Source organism: Chelonia mydas, chromosome 15 (assembly GCF_015237465.2).
Source record: "Chelonia mydas isolate rCheMyd1 chromosome 15, rCheMyd1.pri.v2, whole genome shotgun sequence".
Classification (NCBI taxonomy): Eukaryota; Metazoa; Chordata; order Testudines; family Cheloniidae; genus Chelonia; species Chelonia mydas.
In genome coordinates, this window is record NC_057856.1 from 29885104 (window position 1) to 29899301 (window position 14198).

The following is a 14198-nucleotide window of genomic DNA, read 5'->3' on the forward strand; positions in this document are numbered from 1 at the left end:
AGGCTCACCACAATGTATTAAATTACTGCAGTAACCCTCAGGTCAGTTTGTGTCCGCTGCTCAGGCTACTGGAAACATCCTGTTTGTCCTGGGTCTGCTCAGAGGCATGACCTGTGTCTTTGCAGAGTCATCCCTCCCAGTACACGTCACATCATTTCATTCACATAGTAACTCCCATCCCATCCTCATCACAAGTAAAACTGAGTGGAAGTCCATCTTCTGGGTCATCCTGCCTGGAATGATAAAAGCAAACAAATGGCATAAATGGTGAAAAATACATTAGCTCATTAACATTCTTCCAGTGTGAACAATACTGGTGTTATTAGCAGCACAGGCAAATTTAAATGCATAATTTTAAAATTCAAGATTGACCCTTTAAAATGCAAGTGTCTGCCCATGGCATCAATTCTACCTCACCTCTCCTTTTCTCTAAAAAGAAAAGGAGTACTTGTGGCACCTTAGAGACTAACCAATTTATTTGAGCATGAGCTTTTGTGAGCTACAGACTAACACGGCTGTTACTCTGAAACCTCTCCTTTTCTGACTTCATCTTCGCATTCTCCTGCTACTCAGATACCTCCGGAACACTCTCCCTGTCCCAGTGTGACCACATTCCCTTCCTTCTATTTGCCCTTTAAAGTAAGCCACTCCTTCTGCAATGCCCATGTAAGTGCTTATCCCACACTGGACAAAATGCTGCCACCCAATCCAACATAGGGAAATATATGTAAAAAGCCAACAGCCCTAGTAAACTGCATTGTCTGTGGCTCATGGTAGGGCTTACTGTGTCTGATCACCATCCATCCACTTAGTATAAGCTCCTGGGAGGGATGATGTCTTCTTCTGTGTCTAGTACAGAGTCCAGCACAAAGCAGGGACTTTACAAATAAAAGGAACGGTGACAGGTCAGTGAGTCCTTCACGTTCCTGGGAATCTCTGGCAGGGCTTGATAAACAATAAAGGGCCAGATTTCCAAATGTGTTTGTTGTTCAAAATGAAAATATGTGCAAGGTGAACATGACTGTAGGTGCAAATGGTCCGCATGCCTGTGCAAACAGCGCACCTATGTGCATGTGTGAGCATCAAAGGGGTGTGAGTGGGAATGTGTGCGTGCAAACGCGTGTGAGCACAAAGGGTGTGGGTGGGAATGTGTGCGTGCAAACGCGTGTGAGCGCGAATGTGTGCGTTCACACACTGGGGGGAGGAAGTTTGCACGGGTCGGCTGGGGAAACCGCCCACGCGCACAGGAGGGAGCGGGGAGGAGAGGGCGGGGCGGGGCGAGGGCGAGGGCCGATCTCGCCTGGTTGCGCGCTGAGGGACAGCGTGTCCCTCGAAGGCGCCCGTAGCCCCGCCCGGAAGCGTTGCCATGGTGCTGAGCGGCGGAGGCCGGACGTGCTGAAGCCGTTACTGTTTCCCCGGCGGCCGCCGCTCGCGGTGAGTCCGTCCCCCCCCGCGCTTCGGTAACGGCCGCTTTGGGGCCGCCCGGGGGCACGAGCGCGGGGCGGGTTCGCCGGGGGCTGGCCCCTGCCTGGCGCGGGGCCTCCCCGGGGATTGCGGGGCCGGGGCCGGGGTCGGGCCGGGCCGATCGGCGGGGGGGGCGCTGAGCGGCGCTGACTCTCCCCTGTGCTCGGGCTGTGCAGATGGCCTTGCCCGCGCCGCCCGCCTGGCCCAGCCGCAGCAGAGCCCTGGAGAAGCAGCTCGTGCGGCAGCGGGAGCAGGAGGCCCGCTGGCGGCAGCAGTGGGAGCGCAACAGCCGCTATTTCCAGCAGTCCGGGGTCTGCAGCGCCAAACAGAGCCAGTGGAGCTCGCGCCGGTCCTATCAGCGGAGGTAAGAGCCCGGGGCCGCCGGGGCTCCCCCGCGCCGCGCCGGCTGCTGTGCCCGGCCGTGGGGCGGCGCCGGCCGCCTTGGGCCCGGGGCGGAAGGGCCGGTGCGTGCGGCTTGCGTGGGAGGCCGCGGACACGGGCAGGTCCCGCGTTGCCCTCAGGCCGGTACGCTGAGAGGAGTCAACCGCGTGCCCTTGTTGCCACGGCGGCCAATGGCATTTTGGGATGTATAAGTAGGGGCACTGCCAGCAGATCGAGGGACGTGATCGTCCCCCTCTATTCGACACTGGTGGGGCCTCATCTGGAGTACTGTGTCCAGTTTTGGGCCCCACACTACAAGAAGGATGTGGAAAAATTGGAGAGAGTCCAGCGAAGGGCAACAAAAATGATTAGGGGACTGGAACACATGACTTATAAGGAGAGGCTGAGGGAACTGGGGTTGTTTAGTCTGCGGAAGAGAAGAATGAGGGGGGATTTGATCGCTGCTTTCAACTGCCTGAAAGGGGGTTCCAGAGAGGATGGCTCTAGACTGTTCTCAATGGTAGCTGATGACAGAACAAGGAGCAATGGTCTCAAGTTGCAGTGGGGGAGGTTTAGGTTGGATATTAGGAAAAACTTTTTCACTGGGAGGGTGGTGAAGCACTGGAATGCGTTACCTAGGGAGGTGGTGGAATCTTCTTCCTTAGATATTTTTAAGGTCAGGCTTGACAAAGCCCTGGCTGGGATGATTTAGTTGGTGTTAGTCCTGCTTTGAGCAGGGGGTTGGACTAGATGACCCCTGAGGTCCCTTCCAACCCTGATATTTTATGATTCTATGAGCACGCGGTCTGTGTCGTGAGACTGCCCTGTGTCTCGCAGGCGATCTTACTCTGGGCCAGCCTGATGCTTAATCCTCCCTCCCGTTATGTGTCTTTGGTAGCATGAACGCATATCATGGTGAGAAAATGAAAGAGGAAAAAAAAATCAGCTTGGAGCAGAGACGAGAACAACTTAGGAAACTTTTGTACGAGGAGCGAGAATTGCTGGCAGCAGAACTCGGGGAGCTGAGGCTGAACAAGGAGTCCGAGCTGAGCAAGATCAGAGAGAGAGGTGAAGATTTGAAATCTGCCAGAGAAGAGCGCCGGAAAAAGGTAGCTTGTGAGAAGCGGTCTGAGGGGTGTGTGTGTGTGTATGGGCTGAGCTGGGGTGCCCTTCTGTCCCTCTCACACCTGGGGCTAAGGGTAAGTCTCTCTTTGATTTAAAACTTGATTAGAGAAATAAATGTCCCCTGTGTCTGCGTCCTGCAGGAAAGGGAACTCGTGATTTCTAAATACCTGTTTTGGGCTTGGTTAACAGAGTGTCAAACAACATGAGAGGAAGAACTAGTCTTGACTTCTTGCTATTGAAGGGCCCTCAGCGCTTTCTGTAAAAGCTGGGGTGCTATCCCTGAGATCCTGACTATTACACTCAGCCTGTTTATATTGCTGCAGCAGTTTTAACTGGGGAAGTCATTCTTCACTTTCCCTCCTGTTACTACTTCCATGGTTGGCTGCCAAACTGAACCATGAATTGGCTGCATGTCACTGGTGGGTGAGTCAATCCTTAAATCGACAGTTTGCAAAGCATTTGGAGAGCTTCCTGGAGAAGAGATGCCATATAATTCTATCCAGTAATATGTCTGTCTAAAAATTCTGGGGTTTAGAATTGGAGGATTGAGTCTCCAATTGGCTCAATCTTATTGGAGGATTAAGCCTTAATAAGAGTAATTCCCCTCCCCCCCATATAATTACAATAGTATATGTTCCTGACATGCTGATGGGATGGCCAATCCCTTTGATTTAGTAACATTCCAAAGATGTGTTCACTAGCTGTCTGGAGGGATTGTCTAGTATTTGTCTAGACAACCCCTCTGTCTGGAGGGATTGTCTAGCTGTATTTCCCAACCCTGATCATACTTAACTGATGTTTTGGGAGATTGTAAATATTTATTAACATTTTGATCTACTCTGTGGTCTGACTCTCGTGTTTTGTTGATAGGTTGCTGAAGAGCTGCTGTATGAACACTGGAAGAAGAACAATACCAAACTCCGAGAGGTGATAATTACTGGGATCACTTCACTAATGTTCTGTGTGTACTAAATCAGGTTTTAGATTTTTAAAAATTAAGTAACAGATGTCAAGCCAAGAAAAATGGTTCAACTACTTAAGAGTTTTGTATCATCACTCCAGAGGCATGTGTTCTTCCAAATAATCAGAAACCTTTTTATTCCATACTGACTCTGCAGACCCTCAAATGCAAACACTAAAGTAGAAGCACCTCCTTGTGAGGTGAGGTTGGTGCCAATGCAAGAAACTAGACAGACAGCAAGATTCTCAAATACTCGGCTTTTGCCTTGTACTATAGGCTTAGCGGATACAGTTTTCAAAAGCATCTAAGTCCCTTTAGAAGTCAATGGGACTGAACTTCCAAAGGGACTTAGATACTTTTGAAAATTGTATTCTGTACCACTAAAGTGCTTTCTTAGCCTTTGTTCTGCTGGCCCTCCATTCTGCCTGCTTATTGCTATAGTCTTTAACATTTGTGATTATTCCCAACTAGTCCTGTGATTGGAATTGCTACATGAGTCCAAGGGCTAGCAGGGGCTGAGGAATGCTGTACCAATTGCATGTTCAGATCTTGGCAGAAAGAGCATCCCACTGCTGGCTGTAAAACATGTCACAACCACTGGTATAAAGGCTCACTTCTGGGGTGGTGGGCAAATTTGCTGGAAGGAATTCTGCTGCTCAGTGTTCCATGCTGCAGTCTGATCCTTAGCAGTGACCTCTATGGCTTAGATAGCGGTGTATTAGTAGGCTCCACAGAGCCCCATCTAACCTTCCTTGGCCAAAGGGGTTCATGAGTATCTCAACTGAGATAGGTGGTCATTTAGTCTCCTCTTCTGAAGGCTGAGAATCTCCCTAACACAGCCAAGCTCAGGGGATTCTGCTGCTACACTGTGGGCTACCCCAGAACAGACAGTTGTCTGGGAATGCAATGCTTACTAGTTAGTTATTTCTCCCTGTCTGCAGATCTATGACAATCCACATCATAGTTTCTTAGAGCCTGTTTCATATGACATGTTACAGAATGGGAGACCATTTTGCGATTATCTCTGTTCCCTTCTTCAGATTGAGTCAGAGCTCCACAAGAAGCATGTGATAGATGTTTGGGGTGATCAGCTAACAGAAAAGAAGCAGGTATGCTAGGATTGCTCTAAGTCAGGGTTTCTAAAACTTCATTGCACCATGACCCCCTTCTGACAACAAAAATTACTGAGACCCTAGGAGGGGGGCCTGTAGCCTGAGCCCCACCACCCAGGGCTCAGGCTTTGGCTGCAGGTGGTGTGGCTCAGGCTCTGGGCCCCAGCAAATCTAATGCCAGCCCTAATGACCCCATTAGAACGGAGTCGCAACCCACTTTGGGGTCCTGACCCACAGTTTGAGAACCACCACTCTAAGTCATACTGATACCTCTTAGCTGTGGAAAGAGTGCTGAAATGTAAGAGCAGATACTATTTTGGGTTTTTTGGGGTGGGGGAGAGGAATGCTCATTTTATCTGACTTCTTCTTCCCCCCCCCCGCATGGATCCTGAACCCCGCGTTCTAGCGAGTGTCTGGTGTACATGCAGCGTCCTACAAGCATTTCATAAAGTCTAAACACAGTCTTATAACTCTGATGTCTATATTAACAATAGTAACATGCAGGTGAGCCAGATTGGTTTCCAGCTATGTATTTGTCAGTATTCAGTGTAGCCTAGGGGCCTTAGCTTGACCATGACCCCCGTGACCAGATGCTGGTCTGTCAGCATCACACAGATATAAACATTATTTCAAATAAAGAGGGCTCCATTTCAGCATCGTCTCTTTGATCCCGTTAGAGGTGCATAAGGCTTTGAACTAATTTAAAATAATGTTGAGTACCTTCATTTCCAGTTGGAATCCAGGGGAATCACTGGGTGCTCTGCATGTTTGAAAATCAGGCTTTTTTACTGAAGTGACTGATAACCCAGGCTTTTAAAATGTTAGAATATTTGTATATATAGAACACCCCATTAGTTGAAATACATGTGATTTGGTATTGATTTACAGTTATTACGTTAAAATGTTTTGTTTGGGCTCAATCAGCAAGAAGCAACTGAAAGAGAAGAAAAAAGACGGTATGAAAATGAATATGAAATTGCCCGAAGGGAAGCACTGGAAAGACTGAAACAAGAGAAAGAAAGGAGGCAGCTGGAAGAGAAGAAACGAGCTGAGGTGTTACTGCAACAAATGGAAGAACTGAAGTTCCGGGAGATGGAGGTAACTATTTAGTTTCCCCTCATCTGAAGCAGAGTGCACTTGATAGCCTCCAGTCCAGGTGGGAGATACCAGAGCAGTGAGTTGGTTCTGAACCCACTCTAATGGAATCTTAGAAGGGAGAGGTCAGGCCAGTGTTATGATTCTGGCTGAATCTGTTTCTCAACACTGAGGTGAAGCAGCAGGGCCAGTTGTTCTAACTGGATGTGACGTGGCTTCTGCTAGCAATGGCTCCTTACTTTCTACCTGCGTGTTGGTACTTTTCAGTGAGATTTAGCTCTGGGCCTTCATGTGTTCCTCCCTAAGTATTTGAGCACCCCAATTTCATTTGTTGCCTAGAGAAAGGAGGGTTGTTTTAGGAACCTCACCAAGCATGGTAGCTTGCAGCCTGAAGGCTTTTTTCCAACAGGAGTTCCTAGTTATGTCTCCAATATTCTAACACATTAAGGCAAGAGTGAAATTAGTGTGGGATATTTACCATTCCCAAAAAGAAACTGCTTGAAAAGGAGTCTAGTTCTTTTTAGAACTCATCCCACTGCTGGCAGTAAAACATGCCACAACCACAGGTACAGAGGTTCAATTCTGAGGTGGGGTGCCAGCCTCCTGCTGGAAGGAATTTGTCTCAAAGTGTTTCATGCTGCCAGCTGCCAATACCTGAGAACACTTCCAGATCAGGGAGGATTTTATCTTCTTCCCTTCTCCTTATTTCCCACTGGAACTCTCAGGATCAGGCTTTATGGCTACTGCTTCTCTGTCAGCGAGAACCAACCAGTCATTGAAGCAGCTTCTGACTCAATGGGCATGGTTGTTATATTGGAAAGTACATCCTGAAGAACGTACCCTGTTCTAATGGTAGTGCTGGATACAGAGAATTGCAGATGTTACTCTAGTACTGATGGGAAAATGAAAGATTGTGCTGTGTAACTGGTTCTCTGTGCTGCTTTTGCCCTCCTGCAACAACTATAAAGAATCTGAGAATGGATGGGGAAGCTGGAGGCTGTAGCTCCCTGAAACGCTATTCCTTTTATAACAGGCAACAAAACTGAAGAAAGAGCAAGAGAATTTACTAAAACAGCAATGGGAGCTGGAGGAGCTGGAAGAAGAGAGGAAGCAAATGGAAGCATGCAGGAAGAAGCTGGAGCTTGGGTATGATATGGTATAGTTCAGTGCTGTGGGTGTTGGGAGAAAGCCATTCCTGTGTCCATGGTAGTACCTACTGTATGTGGGGATATTGTCAGTGTTACTGTGGGCTGTATATTTACTTAATATTGTATATCTGGAAAATCCAGAGCAGTGGATGGGCTAGCACTTTAAATAGACATAGTGCAATTTTTTTTCCTAACATAGTAAGAACTGTTCCCCCTACCAATGCTTATAGTTGGTACTAGTCATGGTTCACTTTTCTGAATGTTGCTAAATAAGAACATGGGACTTTGGAGCTAGTCTGGTTTTGTATCCTCTTTTTTTTCCTAGTCGCTTTTTGAGACACCAGTATAATGCCCAACTAAAGAGACGTGCACAGCAGATACAACAGGAGCTGGTAAGACAAGACCAGAGATCACTTAACTGTTCTATGTAGTACACTCTTCTTGCACTAGAAACTGCTGCTTCTGCATGTTGATTACTTTGTTTGCGTATCTCGTCTGTCCAGAGCCTTACCAAGCTCCTTCCATCTCCCCCTGGTGGCATTAGGGCAAGAAGAAATTAGGAATGGTGCTGAGGATCTGTTAGGTGCTTCCAGTCCATGATTAGTCTTGACATTAGCATGTTTGTGGACATTGAGAACTTACTTGCAGCCTGGTTTGAAAATCTGCTCTGCATGTGTGTGACTTTTCTGGCTTTTCTCTAGGAGATGGACAGACAAATACTATTAGCCCTTCTAGAGAAGGAAGATGAGGACCAACGCCTCCACTCCGCTAGACGGGAGCGGGCTGCTGCAGATGCCGCCTGGATGAAACATGTAATTGAGGAGCAGCTCCAGTTAGAAAAGGCACGAGAGGCAGAACTGGAGACCATTTTCAGGTGAATCTGACAAGCCTCCTGTAGGTTGCTGGAGAGAGTTTAAATGTGATGAATGCTTCCCTTTAAAGACATCCTTTCTTCTAGGTTGGTAGAACTCTGTAAATGTTACTTTGTTGATACACACAGGCGAGGAAGGGACAACTTGAAGCCATCTTCTTCCTGGCTTCCTAGTTAGTCTTGCAGTTTTAGAAGGAAAGGCTGATTACACAGAGTCCTGTGTAACAGAAGTAGGGGTGGGTTTTAGGTCCTTTTCTACTTTCCATCTTTTATGTTGAATGGTTTAGCCATCCAGTCACAATGTTGGACGTAACACAAGGATATTAAGGAAAGGACACAGTTCTTTTGGCTGAAAAGCATCAAGACCTTCTGGTTCCTTCTCCTTGATGGGAGTGATTCCATAATCCATCTCTCTTGTTGCAACTAGTACTAAAGTTAATAAACAGGGAGCAAGTATTTTTAGAAATAATGGATTGGCAACAGTGAACAAGTCTGATCCTTGCCCATCCGCATCAGGACTCTAGTCAGACTTTTCTGACAAGAACTTAAAACCAGCATTTGATCATCTAGCCAGTGGGCTTTGTGGCATCTAAATGATTTCTAAAGTTGTGTGTTGTTTCCTTTTGTTTCTCAAGAGAGATGGAGGTTGAAAGAGAATCCACTGTAACCCCGCTGACTTCAAAAAGTTTACATGGGGTGTGAGTGGGAGCAGAATTTGGCTCAGTGAAAGCTAGAGGAGTCAGTATGATACTTCATAGGGACTTTCCTTGCTATACATGCTGTTGCGAAAGAGAAGCTTTGCAAACTAAATTTTCTGGCAGTGCCCTGGTTTCCCATCTCTGTTGGAGGCAGGAGCATCTCTGAGCATAAGGTTTAGAACAGACAAATTTCTTTCTTGCAGTTCTCTACATATGCATGTTTCAGAGTAGCAGCTGTGTTAGTCTGTATTCGCAAAAAGAAAAGGAGTACTTGTGGCACCTTAGAGACTAACCAATTTATTTGAGCATAAGCTTTCGTGAGCTACAGCTCACTTCATCAGATGCATAAAGTGGAAAATACAGTGAGGAGATTTATATACACACAGACCATGAAAAAATGGCTGTTGATCATACATATTGTAAGGAGAGTGATCACTTCAGATGAGCTATTACTAGCAGGAGAGTGGGGTGGGGGGAGAGAAAACCTTTTGAAGTGATAATCAAGGTGGGCCACTTCCAGCACATTTCCAGGAGTTAACAAGAACGTCTGAGGAACAGTGGGGAGAGGAGGGGGGAGGAATAAACAAGGGGAAATAGTTTTACTTTGTATAATGACTCAACCACTCCCAGTTTCTATTCAAGCCTAAGTTAATTGTATCCAATTTGCAAATTAATTCCAATTCAGTAGTCTCTCGTTGGAGTCTGTTTTTGAAGTTTTTTTGTTGAAGAATAGTCACTTTTAGATCAGAAATCGAGTGACCAGAGAGATTGAAGTGTTCTCCGACTGGTTTATGAATGTTATAATTCTTGACATCTGATTTGTGTCCATTTATTCTTTTACGTAGAGACTGTCCAGTTTGACCAATGTACATGGCAGAGGGGCATTGCTGGCACATGATGGCATATATCACATTGGTAGATGTGCAGGTGAACGAGCCTCTGATAATGATTAGGCCCTATGATGGTGTCCCCTGAATAGATATGTGGGCACAGTTGGCAACGGCCTTTGTTCCAAGGATAGGTTCCTGGGTTAGTGGTTGTGGTGTGTGGTTGCTGGTGAGTATTTGCTTCAGGTTGGGGGGCTGTCTGTAGGCAAGGACTGGCCTGTCTCCCAAGATTTGTGAGAGTGATGGGTCGTCCTTCAGGATAGGTTGTAGATCCTTGATAATGCGTTGGAGGGGTTTTAGTTGGGGGCTGAAGGTGACGGCTAGTGGCGTTCTGTTATTTTCTTTGTTGGGCCTGTCCTGTAGTAGGTGACTTCTGGGTACTCTTCTGGCTCTGTCAATCTGTTTCTTCACTTCAGCAGGTGGGTATTGTAGTTGTAAAAATGCTTGATAGAGATCTTGTAGGCGTTTGTCTCTGTCTGAGGGGTTGGAGCAAATGCGGTTGTATCGTAGAGCTTGGCTGTAGACAATGGATCGTGTGGTGTGGTCTGGATGAAAGCTGGAGGTATATAGGTAGGAATAGCGGTCAGTAGGTTTCCGGTATAGGGTGGTGGTTATGTGACCATCGCTTATTAGCACCGTAGTGTCCAGGAAGTGGATCTCTTGTGTGGACTGGTCCAGGCTGAGGTTGATGGTGGGATGGAAATTGTTGAAATCATGGTGGAATTCCTCAAGGGCTTCTTTTCCATGGGTCCAGATGATGAAGATGTCATCAATATAGCGCAAGTAGAGTAGGGGCATTAGGGGACGAGAGCTGAGGAAGCGTTGTTCTAAGTCAGCCATAAAAATGTTGGCGTACTGTGGGGCCATGCGGGTACCCATAGCAGTGCCGCTGATTTGAAGGTATACATTGTCCCCAAATATGAAATAGTTATGGGTGAGGACAAAGCCACAAAGTTCAGCCACCAGGTTTGCCGTGACATTGGGGATAGTGTTCCTGACGGCTTGTAGTCCATCTTTGTGTGGAATGTTGGTGTAGAGGGCTTCTGCATCCATAGTGGCCAGGATGGTGTTTTCAGGAAGATCACCGATTGGATTGTAGTTTCCTCAGGAAGTCAGTGGCTCCCCCCCCCCCACCCTACTCTACTGCTGTTAATAGCTCATCTTAAGTGATCACTCTCCTTACAATGTGTATGATAAACACCCATTTTTTCATGGTCTGTGTGTATATAAATCTCCTCACTGTATTTTCCACTTTAATTATGCATCCGATGAAGTGAGCTGTAGCTCACGAAAGCTTATGCTCAAATAAATTGGTTAGTCTCTAAGGTGCCACAAGTACTCCTTTTCTTTTTACATACACATGTAAACTGGAGAGGCTGCAGGAAATAAGGTATTGAAGGCTTCTCTGTTATTGTCTCTCTTTATTGCAAGCAATAATGCTGGAAAGCAACTCTCCTCTCTCTCTCTCTCCTTCAGGGAAGAAGCTAAACAAGTGTGGGAAAAAAGAGAAGAAGAATGGGAGAGAGAGAGGAAGGCCAGAGACAGACTGATGAATGAGGTGGTGCCCTCTCTACACCGATTACTCTGCTCTCCTGGTTAAAACAGGGACTTTTATACTGGTGTAAAATTTACATAGAATACATAGTAGAGGAGTAGGCCTCAGTAAGGCCTCTGGTTACCTCTGTGCCAGAGGATGGGCTTTTCTTTGTTGGCCCAGTGTATTTTCTGAGAACTGGCTTAACTGTCTAGATAAAGATCTGCTTAGTTTGGTTTCTGAGTCTGGCCCCTCTCTTTCTATTTACCCTATTTCTTCCCTTCATCCCCCTTCTTACTCCAAACAGGTCCTTGCAGGCAGACTGTGTCAGATCCAAGAGAAGGTGGAGCTAAATCGACATGCCCAGGAGGAATGTGTAAAATACCGGGAACAACTGATTAGAGAGCTTGAGGAGGCAAAAGAGCTGACTCGCCGAGAGAGAGAGGAAGAGGAGGAACTAAAAACAGCTCGCAAACAAGAGCTGGAGTCCCAGGTAGAGCCCCGGTCTTCATCAAACCTGCACCCCAGGTCATTCAGGATGCTGTTAGCTAATGTACTTTGCTTAGCTAGTTTTGCGAGTTTTTAGTGCATGGAAAAATGCTCTTAGATTCCTTAGTGTCAGAACAAGGTTCTCGGTAACTTTCTACTGAAACTTTCCCAATTTTGCTAGCAAAGGTAGAGTACACATTGCAAGCAGATGTAACTGCTGCTTAGTCAGGTAACCTCCCACCCTGATACTAAAGTATCCAATTAACTAAGATGGATCTGACACTGATTCAAGCCTTTTGAGTCCTGACCTTTCCCCCCCTTTGTTTAGTTGGGTCTGTTTACCTGTGCTCTCACTTCAAGGGCATATCTTTAAAAATACGCAGCTTACAGAGCGTCGCCTCCAAGAGCAGGAAGAGTTACAGCGCCAGAAAGAGGAGGAGGAGGAAGCAAGGCTGGCAGAGCAGCACTGTGAGGAGTTAGTGCGGCAAGAGGCCAAGCGCATGACTGAGCGGGGCTATCACAGTAAGGTAAGGAGCAGGGTCCTTGGCAGGACCAGATGGAATCATGCACGTTGCCCACCCTAACGTTCCATTCCCAGCTAGTTCATGGTGTTTGACAATGGAGGTCAGCATGCTGCAGAGAATAACCAGCAATTGCCTCTGAACACAGTTCCTCTTCATCGGGAAAAGTCAGAGCTGCTCCTGAGGTGGGCAAAGGTTTCACACCTAAAAATGCTCTCGTGTCCTTGCTCAGGGGCAGTGACTGCTGGCAGAGTAAGTTCACTGCCTCTCCCCCACTGCCATTTCTAATGGGTCTCCCAAATGAAAAGGGGTCACTGTCTCAGATTGCTATGGTATTATGTCTCAGGCGTTGCCTGTTTCCTGTCATTTGCAGATAATCATTTTATAAGTCTTTAAAGCAAGATCTTTCATAACTGCCTCAAAGTATATCCTAAGTTCTCAATCCATGCAATAGTGTGTGGCTATCACCAGGTGCTTCAGTGTGCTGCCCCCAACATCCCTGTCTCTGCCCAAGAATCCAAAAAAAACTACAAAGTAGCAGGATCCTGTTTGTCAAATGCAGCATTCCTGCTGCCAGAATACTAACTGGTTTTGGGAAGTTTCTTACATGCCCAGGAAAAAAAACACCTGTCCTATGCCAGCTGGCTTCTAATTCTAGATGATAGGGCAGAGTGGTTTCATTCTTATCCCTTTACCATAGCAGTGCTGGGAACCTTTGACACCCTCTCATTGCTTGGCACTCCAGTTCTCTTTGGAGGAGTGACTATCCAAGTAACTGGTGGCTTTTCACGAAAGGTGTTGTCTTGTCCATTAATAGAACATGGTACTGTCTGCAAAACGAGAACCACCAGCTACAGCTTATCCACTAAGGGGCCAGCACCTTGAGTATTACCTGCCTGGGAGTTTAATTCTGAATGTAAAATTCTTATGGTACTTCTTGCTATTGACTTTCTTCCAGCCCTATGGTCGTCCAAAAACAGCTTGGACCTGAGAAGGGTTGCCCTTAAGTTCTGAGGTGTGAGTATCAGTGTGAAGGACTCAATGTTGCAGGCTGTTTGTCTGTTAAGATCAGGATTTTGTGGAATATTTCAAAACCAAGAATCAACGCGCTGTCCTCATGAAATTGTCAGGAATAGTCCATGAAGCTGATGGAGATGTGCCCAGTGCAAATGAAGGGTGAAGTTTTCAAAAGCATTCAGCCAGATTCTCCCATTGAAGTAAAGGTCAAATTTCCATTGAATGCAGTAGCAGCAGATGTAGGCTAATGGAGCTTGATTTGAAAATACTATCTTAAGTGTGGAGAGGGCTGTACACCATTCCAGCTGCTTCCAGTGTTTAGAAGCTGTCAAGTGACACGATGTAGCATGTAAGGCAAAGTCAACTGTCCAACTACACTTCAAACAGGAAAAAATGATGGAAGAGTAAATAGCTGCATGTATTCTTGACAAACTCAACCCAGTTTAATCAATGATACTAAACCACTGACTGTTGCTGTTTATAGCTGAAAGGGTTTCTTTAAGAGCCATGCATCTTCTATTAACCCAAAGTAATGTTTGCTCAGAAATCCCTCCTGTGCTTTCTTATCCCCATGCATTGTAAAACAGGGTTTGTGAGAATTGTAGTGCCAGTGTATGTCAATTTTTGACAAGTTTCATTTAGGCTCTAGGATTTTAAAGATTTCAATAAATATTTACTTGTCTAAGATTTACTCTCAAGTTTTCATACCATCTCATTTTCAAAAAGGGATCACTGCACTGGATGTGCTTATGACCAGCTGTCTAGTGAACAGTGCAGTACTGGCCTTAACAATGGATGCCACTAGTTTGAAATTAGACACTCCTAGGTCTCTAAAAGGGGGGCTTTTCTTTAAAAAACCTAGCTCACCCTTCTTCCTGGACTAGAATAATGTGCT

The 14198-nt window shown here is 46.3% G+C and overlaps 1 protein-coding gene across 3 annotated transcripts; it reads left to right on the top strand.

Moving 5' to 3' along the window:
• The first annotated feature begins 1218 nt into the window (after positions 1–1218).
• LOC102936806 (trichoplein keratin filament binding) lies at positions 1219–13994 on the top strand. 3 transcript variants are annotated; one of them, XM_037878810.2, is made up of 13 exons: positions 1219–1434; positions 1641–1828; positions 2744–2954; positions 3841–3897; positions 4972–5040; positions 5968–6141; positions 7172–7284; positions 7612–7678; positions 7988–8160; positions 11219–11300; positions 11584–11769; positions 12149–12292; positions 13245–13994. In XM_037878810.2, exons 2-13 carry the CDS (start codon positions 1641–1643, stop codon positions 13275–13277), a joined length of 1497 nt encoding a protein of 498 aa, XP_037734738.1. In that variant the 5' UTR covers positions 1219–1434; the 3' UTR covers positions 13278–13994. The 3 variants fall into 3 exon arrangements, with proteins under 3 accessions (XP_037734738.1, XP_043385500.1, XP_037734739.1); XM_043529565.1 differs by lacking the exon at positions 4972–5040; XM_037878811.2 differs by lacking the exon at positions 1219–1434 and having other exon boundaries at positions 1558–1828; positions 11219–11276.
• Positions 13995–14198: the final 204 nt, after the last annotated feature.

Excerpts from the sequence above, each read along its gene's own strand:
- LOC102936806 (XM_037878810.2), top strand. The coding sequence starts at position 1,641 with ATGGCCTTGCCCGCGCCGCCCGCCTGGCCCAGCCGCAGCAGAGCCCTG. Across the intron at positions 6,142-7,171 it reads TGAAGTTCCGGGAGATGGAG|GCAACAAAACTGAAGAAAGA; the intron begins GTAACTATTTAG and ends CTTTTATAACAG. Across the intron at positions 7,679-7,987 it reads AGCAGATACAACAGGAGCTG|GAGATGGACAGACAAATACT; the intron begins GTAAGACAAGAC and ends GCTTTTCTCTAG.